The 16,335-nt window shown below is 44.5% G+C and overlaps 3 protein-coding genes across 3 annotated transcripts; 2 read left to right on the top strand and 1 right to left on the bottom strand.

The window, feature by feature from the left end:
- Positions 1-402: 402 nt before the first annotated feature.
- LOC148068513 (uncharacterized) lies at positions 403-2,714 on the bottom strand. Its single transcript, XM_087804816.1, has 2 exons — positions 2,504-2,714; positions 403-1,706 (listed from the first exon to the last, which is right to left on the bottom strand). Exons 1-2 carry the CDS (start codon positions 2,529-2,531, stop codon positions 529-531), a joined length of 1,206 nt encoding a protein of 401 aa, XP_087660942.1. The 5' UTR covers positions 2,532-2,714; the 3' UTR covers positions 403-528.
- A 112-nt stretch (positions 2,715-2,826) lies between these two features.
- On the top strand, positions 2,827-4,871 carry LOC148068512 (uncharacterized). The gene is made up of 2 exons (XM_087804815.1): positions 2,827-2,950; positions 3,327-4,871. Exons 1-2 carry the CDS (start codon positions 2,938-2,940, stop codon positions 4,535-4,537), a joined length of 1,224 nt encoding a protein of 407 aa, XP_087660941.1. The 5' UTR covers positions 2,827-2,937; the 3' UTR covers positions 4,538-4,871.
- A 1,195-nt stretch (positions 4,872-6,066) lies between these two features.
- On the top strand, positions 6,067-16,233 carry LOC148068511 (uncharacterized). Its single transcript, XM_087804635.1, has 7 exons — positions 6,067-6,205; positions 6,554-6,679; positions 6,952-8,281; positions 10,341-10,476; positions 10,850-10,949; positions 14,108-15,232; positions 16,019-16,233. The coding sequence occupies exons 1-7, from the start codon at positions 6,193-6,195 to the stop codon at positions 16,180-16,182; spliced, it is 2,994 nt and encodes a 997-aa protein (XP_087660761.1). The 5' UTR covers positions 6,067-6,192; the 3' UTR covers positions 16,183-16,233.
- Positions 16,234-16,335: the final 102 nt, after the last annotated feature.

The following is a 16,335-nucleotide window of genomic DNA, read 5'->3' as shown; positions in this document are numbered from 1 at the left end:
ACAAACGATGGCAACTGTAAGAGTTCAGTTTAAGGAAGCAACTGACCTTTGATGATTGGGTCAGGATTGTCTGATGACACTTCAGAACTCACATGGTCATAATCCTATATGACAATTGCAAGTAGCTATGCTGCTGTGAACATTTTCTCACACAAACGCTATCAATATGAACTTAACACAAAATAGCCACACAACTACCAGAGATGCACGACCGATTTACAGACACAGGACAGGAAGAAGCTCATAGGACACAGGACAAACACTAAAAAAAGGACATGAAAACAAACACTTTATAGACACACAAACACTAATAAAGACACAAACACAAACATATAAATAATAAAGACAAAAAAACTAAACTGACACAATGAAATCATAGTTTTTATTGTTGTGGTTCTGAAACAGATTTAGTGGGGCAGACATGCAGCTGATGACATCACCGGCTGTGGATGAGAACACAAGGGTACTGTGACTGGCCCAGGATCTACCAGGACAATACATCCCAGTGAGTGATGAGAGGTTCTGGCGTCAGATGTTGGCGGAAGTGGAAGACTGCTCGGCTGCGTGCTGATTCAAGTGTTTTTTCAGACTCCCCTTTGTAGTAAAGAAGTTTCCGCAAACTGTGCAGCCAAACGGTTTCTCTCCTGTGTGCGTTCGCTGGTGCATCTTCAAGTCACCCTTATGAGTGAACCGCTTGCCACACTCGGAACAGCTAAAGGGTTTCTCACCTGTGTGAATCCTCATGTGAAGCTTCAGGGATCCTCTGACCGTGAAGGACTTTCCGCACTCTGTGCAGCAGAAGGGTTTCTCACCTGTGTGAGTTCGCATATGTTCCACTAGATTACCTTTCAGTGACTTCCCACAGATGGTGCAGCGGTACGGTTTCTCTCCTGTGTGTGTTCTCATGTGTTTTTCCAGATTCCCTTTCAGAGTTTTCCCACAGACTCCACAATCCAGTTCCTTCTCTTTGGTGTGGATTCTGGCATGAACCTTCAGATTACCGCTAACAGAGAAACTCTTCCCACACACGGAACACTGGAAAGGTTTTTCCCCCTTGTGGGTGACCATGTGTTTTGTCAAAGCTCCCCTGACGGTGAACGACTTCCCACACTGTGAGCAGCAAAAAGGTTTTTCTCCCGTGTGATTCCTCATGTGACCGTTGAGATCTCTGGAGTGAGTGAAGCGCTTCTTGCATATGTGGCACTCGAAAGGTTTCTCTCCGGTGTGGGTCCTCGTGTGGATCTTCAGATTTCCCATCACAGTGAAGCCCTTCCCGCACACGGGGCAAACATAGGGTTTCTCTCCGGTGTGCGTCCTCATGTGGATCTGCAGCCGGGTGTGTCGGGTCATGACTTTTCCACATATGTCACAGCTGAACAGTTTCTCCCCCGTGTGGAGGTTGACATGGTCGTCCAACGTTCTCTGGTGCGAGAACATTTTCCCACAGATGGAGCAGCTGAAGCTCTTCTGTTTCCCCTCCGAGCCGGACCGGCTCGCTTCGTTCCAGTAGTCGCTGTCATCGGTGTCGGAGCTGGAGAGACGTGTCCGTACACGGGCTGGTTCATCTTCATCGCACTCCTCTTCCTCCTCATCCTTCACAGTCACGATGTTGAAAGGAAGCTGTGTGATGTCCACTTCCTGCTCTTCCTCTTTGACACGAGCAGATTCTGTGCATTCCTGCTCGTGGTCCTGAGTTTGTGGAACGTCTGCAGGCACAAAAAAAACACGATGGTGAGAGAAAGATGGACCGTCTGCTGTATCAGCGGCTGTTTAGAAGTCAATTTGATTTCTCTTGTCAGGGACATAACGGATGAACAGCAGTGAGGTATTTGGATGTTTTGAAGTGTGTCTTTTTTAAGAGAAAAAGTGAGCCCCATTCGTGACTGTCAATTGTCTATCATTTGAAAAATAAATATTTATCTGAAAATAATCTCAACCCTCAGTTGACATTAAGGTGAGTAGAAAAAAATTGAATTTTGTGCTACCTAAATTGACGTATCAAAAATATAAATGTTCAGCAAAACCAAAGTTTGATCGCAAAGAAATACCAAAATTCGATTTCCTGATTTGTCAATAATAGGGAAAAATCGAAAACTTTTTAAATCTAAAAAGTTTGGGAAAAAAGTGCCCAAAAAACTAGCGTCTGTGGGGCGATTTCTCCAGGTATGTTTGACACTGAAAACTAAAGCTACTGTCCTGAAGATTCTTTTGAGATTGATTATTATCTTGTGAGTCAATGAGTTATTGAGTTGTTGAGGCTCAAACACGTTTATGAATAATTTAGGAACAAGTCATAGTCATACCTATAATTTGATTTACCAGTCGCCACTGGAACTGCTGTGTGTGTGTGTTTGAAAGAGTGTTTTTTTGTTGATTCTTTAAACGTGACTCGGAATGTTCCAGGGGTTCGTGGGGCCAAATGTTCATTTAAATGACTCGTCTGTGACCTCGTTGATGACGTAGCTCTCGCCGTGTGTATCTGGCCGTGCAGGTCGAGACTCACCTGTTTGTGACGTGGCGTTTTCGAACATGTTCCGCGTGTTTCAACCAAAATAATACATTCCTGGAGTCCATTAAACGTCCCTTATCCTCTTCGCGTTGACGCCAATATTCCGGAACCACTGCAGTCTTGCTCGCTTCCGTTTCCAGGGTTTCTTCAAAATAAATGCGGCGTGTGTTTTAACGAGAACTGTTTGCGTTGACAGACGTCTCTTAATCCTTGTCTTGAATCAGAGAATTTTGTGGAGTCGTTTACTCGCGCTTCAATATTTTTGGTTAGTTTTACTCTGAAGCGGATACGGAAATAGAGTGTCAGCTTGACCCCGGAAGTCAGATGGTGGATCAGACTGCGATGTGTCTTTGTGTTGGATGAAAAACGATCCAAATGTTCCACTCCGGCGTTTTGAGAACCGATCAGGTCGGTAGATAGAAAAGGAGATGCAGCGAGCAGGTTTGTGACTTTGACTCACCTACTCCTCGTCGACACAACATTTTAGCTCCTCGTGCTGTAGAGCTGGTTGCGAACACGTGGTGGCACCAGAGAGACACTCAGCTGCAGCTCTGTGGCGATGACATTTTTTTGCTCTTAATTATTAAAAACAATAATAGATCACGTCATAAAACATAATTCTATTTTCAAACCACCTTTTAAGTTAATATTTCATAATTATATCAAACAAATATCAGTGCCAACATCGTGAAGCCATGAGATATATCGTATTCTATCTATCTATCCATCTATCAATCCATCCATCCATCCATCCTATTCTATTCAATTGTATCTATGAGGCTCTTCCTTGTTCTTCATGGCTTGTGTGTCTTTTCAGATGTCCAGCAGTCGGAGGACCAGTCGTCCTTGGGCTCTGCCCTGGACCTTCTGGAACAAGAGCCGGCTCACATCAAGGAAGAAGAGGAAGAGAGCGACGTCTCCAGTTTTCCTCTCAACATCATCGTTGTGAAGACGGAGAGCGACGAAGCTCCGTCTTCCAGTCTTCATGGCGTCAAACCGGAACCGGCCCCGGAGTCAGACTTGACCTCTGACTCTGACCGGGGCTCGCTGGTCTCCCGGTCAGACACGGAGGACAGTGAGGATTGGAGAGAGGCCGGGCAGAGTGTGTCGGTTCCGACTGTCAGCTGGGAGGGTGGGAGTCCAGAACGGCCCGCCTGCTGCTCCACCTGTGGAAAAACTTTCAAACACACCTGGAGGCTGATCAAGCACCAGAGCACCTGTGAGGGAGACCAGCACTGCTCCTGCTCCATCTGTGGGAAAAACTTCACACAAAAGGGAAACCTGAGAGTCCACATGAGGCGCCACACAGGAGAAAAACCCTTTAGCTGCCCAATATGTGGGAACGGGTTCACAAGAAAGGGTCACATGCTGATCCATTTGAGAGGGCACACCGGTGAGAAACCCTTCAGCTGCCTTAAATGTGGAAAGTCCTTCACCAGAGGGGGACACCTGAAGATCCACATGCGAACCCACACGGGGGAAAAACCTTACACCTGCTCAGTGTGCAGCAAGATCTTCTCGCACATAGGAACCCTCAAGAACCACATGAAGCACCACACTGGAGAAAAACACTTCAGCTGCGAGGATTGTGACAAAAGTTTTACTAGCCGCCCACTGCTGAACCGACACGCAAGGATCCACACCCAGGAGAAGCCCTTCAGCTGCACTGAGTGTCAAAAATGTTTCCTGCGATCTGAACAGCTTGTATCTCACATGAGGACGCACACAGGTGAGAAACCATACAGTTGCACTGTCTGCGGACGCTGCTTCACTGGGAGAGGAAACCTGAGGAACCACATGAGGAATCACACAGGAGAGAAACCCTTTTGCTGCTCCGTCTGTCCAAAATCTTTTGCTGAGAGTGGACGATTGAAGACTCACATGAGAACGCACACTGGGGAGAAACCCTTCTGTTGCTCGGTGTGTGGCCGCTGCTTTAACGTTAAGGCAAACCTGAACAGTCACATGAAGCAGCACAGTGATCGGCACAGATGCTCTGGAACTGCAGAGGAAGATTTGACTACTTGAGCTTAAAACACACACCAGAGCAAGTCTCACTCGGATGATGACTCAAAGGGCGCATGGTGGCACAGTGGTTAGCGTGTTCACCTCACAGAAAGATGGTTGCCGGTTCGTTTCCAGGTCTGGAGGGAGCCAACGTGTACCCTCTCTGTGTGGAGTCGGTATGTTCTCCCTGTGTTACGTGGATTTACTTCGGACGTGTGACTGGTTGTCTATCTTTGTGTGCCCTGTGTCCAGGGTGTCCCCTGCCTCTCCCTGTGAAATCTGGGATAGGCTCCAGCCCCCCTGACCCCTATAAGGGATTCAGTGGTGAAGAAAATAAATGTATGAATGACTCAGATTCAGCCTTTTTTTTCTACACTTTCATATGTGACTCTAAGATCAGAAAGATTTGGAATTATTTAGAAAGATTTGCTTGATTGTCATTTTAGTAAGTCGTCATAATGTCTTGGCTGATAAGCGATTGATGATTTAGACTTCTGTATCATCTCAATCTAAACATCTGACCATCCAGGAGACACTAGCTTTCATTGTGTTCCAGAGCAGACAGTGCCTCTCACAAACACAAGCTGACACTCTTACACAAATGGACTGTGTTTAAACATCAAACAAACATTGATATTAAATCAAGTGTGAACATTTTCCTGTTTTCTGTCATTTAAAAATACATTCACAGACCAAATCTCTCCTGGGTTTTACACTGAACCAGAAGTGGTGAGGCTGCAGCGGGATGACCACGGCTTTGCGGTGTGTTCAGGCAATCTGGTCTTTATCTCCTCTCAGATAAAGACCTCTGAAGGATCCGGAGCACTGCAGATCCGCATTCGCTGCTCTTCAAAGAGATGAAAAACAGAAACAGTCAAAATGTTTTTCAGAAAAAGATCTGGTAAGTCTCAGTCTCGCTGTTTACCGGGAACAGGATTAAAGGCAGGACCTTCCCTCTCTCACTTACACTTTTGTATAAACGTGAATTTGTGTGTTAGAGTCACCAGGTTCAGATCTTTCTAAACATTTTTCTTTGTTTCTTTAAATCATGCAGAGCAAAAATGTTCAGCAGTCCTGACTCCTGACAGCAATGGGGGGGTGCAGAACTGAATCGAGCATCTTTCCATGTCTCTGCAGACATCCAACTTTCCTTGCAATAACAAGAACCTTCAACCACGAGGGCTGGTTGCTGCAAAGCTGCAGAGCAACACGCAATGTCAAAGTATCAGACCGACAACAAACTGTGTCCAATCTTGACGATAGTAGAGACTGAAGGGAGAGTCTAGAGTGTGCCTCCTAAGTGAAAGGAGGGTGTGAGTGAAGCTTATAGTGATAGTTCACCCAAAATAAATAAAAAATCACTCTTTTCTACTCACTCTTTTTTATTAATGTAGTGCTGGATGTTAGCCTAGCATGATGAAGAAAGTGTTAAAATATTGATAATAAACAATCAAAAAATGCAAGGCGTCTGATCATACGTGTCTTTTATTTTGAATGTTTACCGGAAGATAACCCTTGACGTCATCGGACTGAGCCGCGCACCCGCTGCTTTTCCGTTTGTTTGGTTCTTTTGTCTCTCGTGAGACCAGATGTTGGACGGGACAGGTTAGCATGGACGACGTTTTCCCGGCGTTTGCGACTATGACGTAGAGGAGAAGTGGCGGAAGCTGGTGCAAATGAAGCGAGCAGGTCAGCGTCGGTTTTCATGCCACACACACACACGCACACACCGTTGCAGCGTTTCATGCACGCATATTTCCCTTCTTGGACGCGCCCTGACGTCACGCATCGGTGATGCTTCACATTCACGGTCATAACATTTATGACGTCAGAGTCCAGACGTGTCAATCCAAGTTCGTTCTAGTGCAGACGAGTGTTGGTTCTGATCCTGCGTGTTGCTTTGAAGCACTGGTGATCATGTCGAAGATGTTTTTTATATATCAGGGATCATGTTTTAATGATCCTACACATGTGTACAGAAGTGGAAAAAAAATAAAATATATTTAATAAAATCTTTATATCCATGTGTTCCTCCAGACAGACAGCAGCAGGACCTGAGCTCGGGTCAGGAGGAACAGACGGGATCTTGGCAGATCAAAGAGGAAGAAGAAGAACAGACGGTCAGTCTGGACCTAGACCCCAAACCACATGACGGGTTTGCAGGTAAGGTACTCATCACATTGTTTACCATATCGGGGGCCACTGGTAGGACCTCTTTGCTTTCTGTCATCTTAATAAAAAACTACAGAACATATTTTTAACAGATAAGAAATGAATAGTAATAAAATAAAATCACATGAAGCTTTTTAAGTGCAGAACATGAAAGAAAATAATTCCCTTTTTGCCTCTTGAACTCTGGTTGGTCGTATTAAGAATTCTAAGCTTCTGTGCCACCACAAAATACTTGTACATGACAGGAACTCTTTGTGTGTCAGCAGACATGCACCTGCAGGTGAGCGGACCAGGCTGGACCTCGGACATGGACCAGCAGGAACCAGAATATCTTGGTGTGAAGGAAGAAGAGGAGGAGGTGGACATCGCAAATCTCCCTTTCAAGATCATCGTGAAGACTGAAGATGCTGAAGAGACCCTTGAGACCCACGGGATTGAGTCGTCCCCCTCCCGTTCCGATCCGTACTTTAAGACTGAAACAGAACCTGCCGAGAACTTGCTACCGTCCGAGTCTGATACAGACGACAGCGAGGACTGGAGGGAGAGCGTTCAGCCTGAGTCGGGTCGGCAGTCAAGACCGGAAGTCTCTGAGAAGATCTCCTCACGTTTCTACTGCACAGTGTGCGACAAGAGCTTCTCCTTCAAGGCGTCGCTGAAGGAGCACATGAACCTGCACACGGGCCAGAACCTCTTCAGCTGTGAAGTCTGCGGAAAGATCTTCACCAAGCAGGCAAGGGTGAAGGCTCACATGCGGACTCACTCCACTGAGAAACCCTTTGGTTGCCCCGTCTGTGATAAAGTGTTTGCTCACAAAGAGACCCTGAAGGAGCACATGAACCTGCACACTGGAGAGAAACTCTTTAGCTGCGACGTCTGCGGCAAGATCTTCACGAAACCCGTTTACCTGAAGACACACATGCGGATTCACACCGGCGAGAAACCTTTTAGCTGCACTGAGTGCGGAAAGTGTTTTGTTCAGTCTGGAGAGCTTAAGATCCACATCCGGACCCACACCGGAGAGAAACCCTACAGCTGCTCCGTTTGTGGAATGTGCTTCAACCAGTCTGGACATCTGAAGACGCACATGAGGAACCATACTGGAGAGAAACCATACCAGTGCAAAGTGTGTGGGAAAGTGTTCTCGCACAAGCCGACCTTGAACGACCACATGAACCTCCACACTGGTGCCAGCCTGTTCAGCTGCCAGGTCTGCGGCAAGACCTTCACCAAACAGGTGCGGCTGAACACCCACATGAGGATCCACACGGGGGAGAAACCCTTCTGCTGCTCTGTGTGTAAGAAGGGCTTCACTCAGGCGGAACACCTGAAGAACCACATGAGGTCTCACGCGGGGGAGAAACCCTTCTGCTGTCCGGTGTGCGAGAAGGGCTTCGCCGCCCGAGGAAACCTGAACCGACACATGAAGCTTCACTCCAGCGATTTCGTCGTCACGTCGTCGCCCGAGAGTGGTGAGAACATTCTGTTCTCACAGGACCCTGAACCTGGTTTGCAGGAGACAGACTCCATTGATGTCGACCCTGACTTACAGTCAACTCCAAATGAGTCTCCACCAGAAGCTGTTCGAGCGTCTCAGTGAGAAGTATGTTTCTGTCCTGACATAGGTAGAGTGCAGCAGAGCCCAATCTGGTTTGTTTGGTGCTAATCCTTGTCCGTTAAGATGCTCTTGTGAAGAATTTTTAAACTGCTGACTTAGCAGGTTCTTCATTGTCTTTCATTTCTTTCCAGATTGACCATTTCATTTTGTGTTCTTTGTCTTCATATCCTGAAATAAAAAAATAAAAAATTCCAGCTGAACTTGTTTGCGGTCGACCAGCTCAAAAGTCCTGGAAGCTGCAGTTGGTTGACTAAGTTAAGGATGTTTCTGTCATGAGAAGTATTGATGTATGTCTGAGTCATAGCAGTTGCAATGGTGCAGGTGTTTCTGAAACTGTTACCAGGAAACTTTTACTGTCGGGAAGCATACTAGCCGGTATATACTCAAACACGAGGTAGATTGGTTGACTTCCCCTAAGAACAATCTTCACTTCCCTTCTTTAAGTCTCAAAAACGGTACAAATGAAAAGGTTCGGTTATGGACCCTCAAAAAGAGTCAGAATGGTGCTGGTCTAATTCTGATTCTTTATCTTCCTTGTGCTGACTCGCTCTGTGGTTGTTCATCCGCTGCTGGCCCAGCCTCATCAGAGATATCCATCACATCCATGGACTTACCTTAAAAAGACAGGTATCTTCTGTATCTTCTGTCCTCGACAGGTTTAAAGGTACTGTATTCTCGAACTGTAATTCTCGGACTGACTCTGAACTCATACCTAGAGTTTCAGGATACAGTTACTTTAATCAACTCCTGGTCAAAGTTACTACACATGAAGCTTGTTCATCAATGAATAACAGATTATAACATTAACTATGGCAACCATTGAAACAAAGCATCACTCCTCCTTTTTGGAGATGAAACATTTACAACTATGTATGCAGAAAGTGCTGATATTTAAAAAGACCCCTGATTGGATTGTGATCTTGTGTAGATTAATTCATTATACAGAAGTAATACAATTTTTTTTTATTGTTGTTGTGAAGATTTATTGATGCGGTTTGGATGAAATATGAGACCATCGACATGTCTAATCAGGGGAGAGTTCAACCGAAAGTGCAAACTTTCATTCAAACATAATGACAATATAATTTAAAATGTACTCATCAAATGCTTAAAAAGAGAAAAGTGGCCTGCTTTGTAGAACCAATAAGTTTGAGTTCCTCCTCACTTCAGGATTTTTTTTTTAATTTCAAACCCAAATCATAAATACGTAAATAAAAAAAAGGAAATAAAAGCCTAAAATTATAAATACATCAATTTAATTGCTAGTTTATTTATCATGTTTAAATGGTGTTTGAATGCATTTTGTTTTTTTTCTTCATATATAGTGCGTGATAAAAATATAGGACCACCCATTTTCAGGGTTAATATATATTTTCAAGGAAGCTTAATAAAAATAAAGACTACGTCTTATCACATTTTTGCTGATGACATCCAGCTCTACTGCTCTTTTGATCCAACTGAGCCCCAGAGGCTGAACAGATTAGTCAATTGTTGTAAATAAATATTACTTACTTACTTACCTACCTACATTTTTTGCCCTCCAAGAAGGTTTGAAAGATATCAACAATTTTGGCCCTACAATGTTGAAGATCTAAAATATTTTAAAATAAAGGGTTGTTTGGTCATGTATGGCTCTCTGGAAAACAAAACATTATTATTTTTAGGCAGTTTTTCTGTTACAATCTGATCAGAGTTAGGAGTTATGTGTCCCTCACTATGTTTGGAGACCCCTGTTTTAAGTGACCCTCTGGTCTGGAAAAGCGCTATACAAATAAAAATGATTTACTTACTTACTTACCTTCAGTCCCTATAGTAACTCAGCAGCGCCATCGTGTGGCGGTAGGAAAGCAAACACTAATTGCCTGCCTGCTGGTCTCAGAATTACCTTCAATTACTCTTTTCTCGGACACAAACATGTACATAAACACTTTTATTATAGGTTTATTCATCTTAAATGGTGACAATGGTACATCTCTAAACGGCTGATACTAGTCGGTATTGTCATAATTCAACATGTTTTAAAACTTGTATTCACAGTTCGACGCCACAAAAAATAAAGATAATCGGTGATCTGATGTGGCGCGTCATCTTACGTCACTTCCTACTTTCCGGTCAACGCGGAAACAACATGGCGGCTTCTCTGCAGCGTATTGGCAGACTGGGCGCTCTCAAGGTAACCAAGAAGTGTTAGGAAAAGTTATTTGTGACAGTTATTTTCTCAGAGAGAATGTCGCTGCCCTTCTATCTTGGGACGGATTCAGACGGTGCTACCGCCATGACGACTGACGTCAACGTCCCGTTTTCACCCGACAAGAGAGGTCACCTCCGGGGCTAATGTTATTGTAGCTTAGCCACAGTTTCTAGAGTTTCTGGTTGTAGATTCTGCTGCTTTTCCTCTGTTAGACAGTCGTAATACAAACAATCAAATATTTGTTGATGTGTGTTGGAGAAGCACCTCAGTTACATGAGCTGCTCTACACGTCAAAGTGTCTGTGTGTGTCCATCGAGTAACCACCAAGTTGTGTGACTGTTGACGTCTTCCTCAGGGGCAGCAGTGGACCATCCTCAGGACTCGTACAGTCGCAGCGTTCTGCACTAAAACTGGAGATGCGGCACCTGCCGAGAAGCAGAACCCGGTCCTGACCAGTAAGTGGACTGTGTGTGTGTGTGTATCACTGTCACACTTCCGTGTGAATCAACACAGGTAGAGTGATTCTTGGACGAAGTCATAACTTCTTTCATTTGTTTTGAAACATCAGCTTTAAAAGCCGCTTGAGTCGACTGTATCCTCACATCCCCAGTTAGCGCAGGATTTCATTGTTTCTTAAGCTTTGCAGGATTTCTATGACTGTTTAACTGTTACACATAAATTAACAAACAATGGGAAATTCAAGTTGAACCCACTGCAGAACCAATTTGCAGAACCAATTTGTCAAATTCCTCTGAGAGGAATTTGACAAAGCCTTCTCTACATTTACTGCTACACAACTGCATGTAAATCAGGCATACTTACATAAAAAGATAGTGATACAAGGAAATCGTGAATTAATATCGTATCATAAATTTCCAAATGGATATGGTTACAGTGCCCTCCTTAATTACCTGTCAAGCCACGCTTTAAAAACAAACTTTGACAATAACTTAAAGGGACTTTTTATTACCCGAGGATGGATCATTGTTTATTTTATCTGCCTCAACTCATAATAACCTTAAATCCTTATGAACTAACTTTAAATCTTGTTGATCACTGTGGTCAGTTGATGATGATTGAGAAACGTGACAGAAAACTTATCAGCGACTATAAATCCAGCATGACTCTTTCTCTTTCACGACTAATAATAATTAACCGTTTTATGTATTAGAAATATTTTCAGAAACTCTGATTATAAGAGAAAGTCTTCCAGACCTTCTCCGCTGCATTTTTGTGTGTCTTTTTACATTTCAACTTTAGGTAAATAAACTAAGCAGATCCCTATGTTGAATTTAACGCAGCTCTCGGCAGGTTGGCCCTGGGAGTTTTTCAATGGAAGTGAGTGACTGAACCAACTGTGAGGGACGGATTCAGATGGGTTAAAATTGGGTATGGACCTGGGGGGCCGGGTTTGACCTGGTGGTTCAGACAGTGAGCACGAAATAATTTATTTGATATGCTTTATTAGAAACATAAACCATAAAATATATATGATACAAAAATGTAATATTTGTCTAATCCAGTGGTTCTTAACCTGGGTTCGATCGAACCCTAGGGGTTCGGCAGAGCCTCTGCCGCGGAGGTTCGGAGACACCCGAATTATCGTGTAAATTTGTGATGACAGACCCCGCTTGGCCATCACTGGCTACAGACGATCATGCTACACTGCTTGTTTAATCAGTGCTGAGGGGAATTTAGTGTGACTGTCGTGCTAGTACGTCGTGTTATTCCTTTGTTAATATTTTAATCCGTACTAACTATGTTGGGCAAAAGTAGAAAGTGGTCGGACAAATATGTGCAACATGGATTCACATGTATCACGGAACGTGATGGTAGTGAGCGTCCTATCTGCATGATTTTCGAAGCCAAGTTGCCGGCAAAACTAAAGGAACACTTCTTGAAACTGCATGGAGACGGGGAATACAAGAAATCCTATTTTATATTTCATTAAAGGGGGTTCGGGGAATGCGCATATGAAACTAGTGGGGTTCGGTACCTCCAACAAGGTTAAGAACCACTGGTCTAATCAATACAGTGCTCTTGTACATTGAAGTATTTTAAGGTACGACAACTTCGTTGAATTACCACCCAAATATGTCACGTTCAGCCATGCTACAAGCGGTGTGCTTCTCAGCCTACAATCACCACAGTGTTAGGACGATGCGTATGTAGAGCTACAACAATCCATTCCTGGTCTACCAATCCTATTGTGATATTGTCACGTTTCCCAGTTTAAGGGGGGTTTGTAAATGATGCTAATAGTCCACATCTGAAACCATATTTATATTTCGGAATTGATATTAATGTTTCCAATGTCGCGGATGAGTGTAATGTTTGGATATTTTCTATTCATAATATGTTTGATAGCAACATGTTATTTCCAGCCCTAAAATGAGCCCAGAATAAATCTTTGACTAAGGAATATTATTTGCATTTTTTCTTTATATCATAAGGATTTATATCATAAGTTAGCATTTAATGTTTCTTATACAGTTGATTTAACCTAAATTCAGGTTCTCAGGAAAATTGCCACTTCAAGTAATCAAGTAATTGATCATCGATCGACAGGATAACGACTATCGATTAATGAATTACTCGATAATTTGCACCCCTAATTGATATTACAGTGGTCCCTCGTTTATCGCCGGGGAATACATTCTAAAAATAACCGGCAATAGACAAAATCCGTGTAGTAATCAGCTTTATTTTTTACAATTATTATACATATATGAAAGCCGTAAAACCCCTAACCACACACTTTTGTCAGACAAGCATTCACATTTTCTCACAGTTCTCTCTCATTTAAATGCACTTAAAGATCAAAACCTGTTTTCAAGGCCAAACATCTTTAACAAATTTGATTTTAATAATCGATCTACGAGGTTTGACGCATAATAAATGATTACCAGTAACTCGCATATATTTCACAGTTCCTCTGTTGGTAACTTTTTGTCCTGGCACCACTCCGCTGTAACGTCTTTTTCCTCTGGGGGCCTTGGTGCAGGTGTTTCTTTTCAGAGTGCAGAACATAGTTATGGGTAGTTTTTTATGTAAATCTGGCCAGCCGAACGCATTCTGTACTCCCTTAGCTTATCAGGACGCCGAACGCGTATGTAGTTCTCCCTTAGCCAATAAGGACGCCGAACACAATGGGTGTTCATACTGTACGCTGTGAAAAAAAACATGCCAAATTACACACAAAAGAATCTGCGAATCAGCGATGCCGTGATAGGTGAATGGCATTAGGGACCGCTGTTTATTGTGGAAAAAAACATGGTGATAATAAAGCATATCAACACTAACATTCACACAATCTTAACCCAACTTACCAGGGTTACTAAGTCGGGTCTTGGAGCCTCTGCAGGTACCAGGTCTTGGTCATAATGGTGAGGTAAGAGAAAAGACTGACTGGAGGAGTGATTGAGAGTGGGCCTGAATCCAGGAAATACCTGGTTTTAGGTTCTGGTGGAGGACAGTTAGTTTGCTCCAGAGGTGACGCGGGTCACTCGTGAACAAGTTAGACACAGATTCTGCGGCGCCCTCTGCTGCTGATCTTGGTGATGGTACAACATTATGACCTCACAGCTGATGTCAGCACTTGTCTCATTCTCAGCAGCTGCAGACCTCAGAGCGACTCTGCTCTCCAACAAGACCTCCGTCTGCTTTCCCCACAGACAATCTGACGATCCCATCACTCAGGTGCTGGGAGACGCTCTGGTGGACCAAGGTCTTATCAAAGCTGTGTCTAGTGATCCAGTAGATGAGGATTCTTCATCTTCATCATCATCCTCATCTTCATCCAGCGACTCTGATTCAGACTCCGATGATGAAGGGTCCAGTGAAAAAGGTCGGCCTGAGGCGAAGAAAGTTCAGGAGCTGGACTCGGATGTGAATCCAGTCACTGATGGCAAACCAACATCTTCAGGCTCAGCAACTGCCGCCGCTCCAGGCCAACGACTAAACTTGGTTCATGAAGTCCGCACGATTTCTGACACTGCAGAAGATACTATTAGACCTACTCCACCTCAACACCCGAGACCCACTCCATCCTCCATTGCTCACTCCACTTCTGAAGCAAAGACCCCTGATGCTGCTGTGGATAACCAAAGAGCAGAAGCCTCTACAGGTGGAGGCCAGGAAGAACTTTCTGTCCTTGAAGACCATACAGATGTTGCTTCTCTAAAATATTCTGAAGACCTCAACACTACAAGTTCCATAGAAGCCATCTCTGAAGCCCCGGTGAAAGCCTCCATCTCTGAAGCCCCGGTGGAAGCCTCCATCTCTGAAGCCCCGGTGGAAGCCGCCGACTCTGAAGCCCCTGTGGAAGCCTCCATCTCTGAAGCCCCGGTGGAAGCCTCCATCTCTGAAGCCCCTGTGGAAGCCACCATCTCTGAAGTTCTTGTGGAAGCCCCCGTGGAAGTGTCCATCTCCGAAACCCTTGTAGAAGCCTCCAACTCCGAAGCCCCTGTGGAAGCCTCCATCTCCGAAACCCTTGTAGAAGCCTCCATCTCGGAAGCCCCCGTGGAAGCCTTGGTCTCCGAAGCCCCCTTGAAAGCCTCCATCTCCGAAGCCCCCGTGGAAGCCTCCATCTCCGAAACCCTTGTAGAAGCCCCCATCTCGGAAGCCCCCGTGGAAGCCTCCATGACTGAAGAACCTGCTCTCCAGGCAGCCGAGGAACTGATGGATCCTGCTCCTGTAGTGGCAGCATCTGAAGCGGAAAACTTGCAGGAATTTGAGGGTACGACGTCTCTCTGGTCCAGCTGTTGGTCCTCAGACCTCACAACAACTTCTCTACCTTGAGCATGTCGTCTTTTTTCTTCTCTCTGTTAAAACATAACACCTTTCAGGCAACACACACTTTAAACGTACACATGAAGAGTTGAAATTGTCAGTGTTGTTGTCACTCATAGTGTTTTATTTTGAAAGCTACACTTCCTGTCATAATTCTATTCACTTTTCTGAATCTGTCTGTGAAGCAGTGTGTGTCACACAGTTGTGCATCTACCAGATGTGCTCACTTTGCTAGCTCAGTTTGGTTGTTGGTACCATTGGCCTTGAGCATGAGTCAGGTGTCATCGAGACCCAACTGAGGGGATGTTTTCAGCTCAGAAAGGGTCCCTAAAGGGTTAAAGAGAGAAGGAATGGTTTTGTTCTCCACCTTAGCTGGTACTCGTTCTTCAACACAGGTTGAGATTTGTTTTATTGAGGCAGACTATGTGGAGGAGCAGGAAGAAAAAATGTGCGGCTTCAGGAGGAGAGTTTAAGATGTTTATTCACGATCTTTCCAGCAACAAGAAAGCTCAGTCAACATTCATGATTCTCTTTCTCGTTTCACTTTGACCTCTCAAGGTCCTCAAATGGGCCCCCTTGTGGTCAAGATGTGGCAGAGGGGCCAGAAGGGGGCCCATGTCTTGTCACTTTTGTCAAAAAGTTCAGACACTGTCTTTGTTTTCTGATGTATAAAAGTCAGTAATGGCTACACTCGGATCTCATTCCCCTCTCTCTCTCTCTCGTCCCTCTACAGGGCCTTTAGCACCGGCGGAGCCCGAGGAGCCTTTTGACAACAGCAGCTACAAGAACCAGCAGCACCACGACTACACCCCATACACCTTCGCAGACCTGGACTTGGAGATGGCCAAGTACCGACTCCCGCAGCCTTCCTCCGGCAGACCCTCTCCCCGCCACTAGAGGGCAATGGTTCTGTGACCCCGATATCCAATAAAAATGCTGATACTATGATTGAGTTTTGTTTTGTTTCATAGTCTCTGAGAGGAAAGGCTGTAGATTTGCCTTAAATCAAATTGTGTGTCTCTCTCTGTGCGTGTGTGTAAGACTATAGTG

Source organism: Callionymus lyra, chromosome 12 (assembly GCF_982586985.1).
Source record: "Callionymus lyra chromosome 12, fCalLyr1.hap1.1, whole genome shotgun sequence".
NCBI lineage: Eukaryota > Metazoa > Chordata > Actinopteri > Syngnathiformes > Callionymidae > Callionymus > Callionymus lyra.
The sequence above is the reverse complement of the archived record's forward strand: the minus strand, read 5'-3'. Positions and strand labels throughout refer to the sequence as shown.

Bases quoted from the DNA above. Each gene is read 5' to 3' on its own strand.
- LOC148068513 (XM_087804816.1), bottom strand. From the start codon at position 2,531: ATGTTCGAAAACGCCACGTCACAAACAG. The intron at 1,707-2,503 runs GTGAGTCTCGAC...TTGTGCCTGCAG, and splicing joins AAACGCCACGTCACAAACAG to ACGTTCCACAAACTCAGGAC.
- LOC148068511 (XM_087804635.1), top strand. The intron at 6,680-6,951 runs GTAAGGTACTCA...TTTGTGTGTCAG, and splicing joins ACCACATGACGGGTTTGCAG to CAGACATGCACCTGCAGGTG. The intron at 10,477-10,849 runs GTAACCAAGAAG...CGTCTTCCTCAG, and splicing joins GCAGACTGGGCGCTCTCAAG to GGGCAGCAGTGGACCATCCT.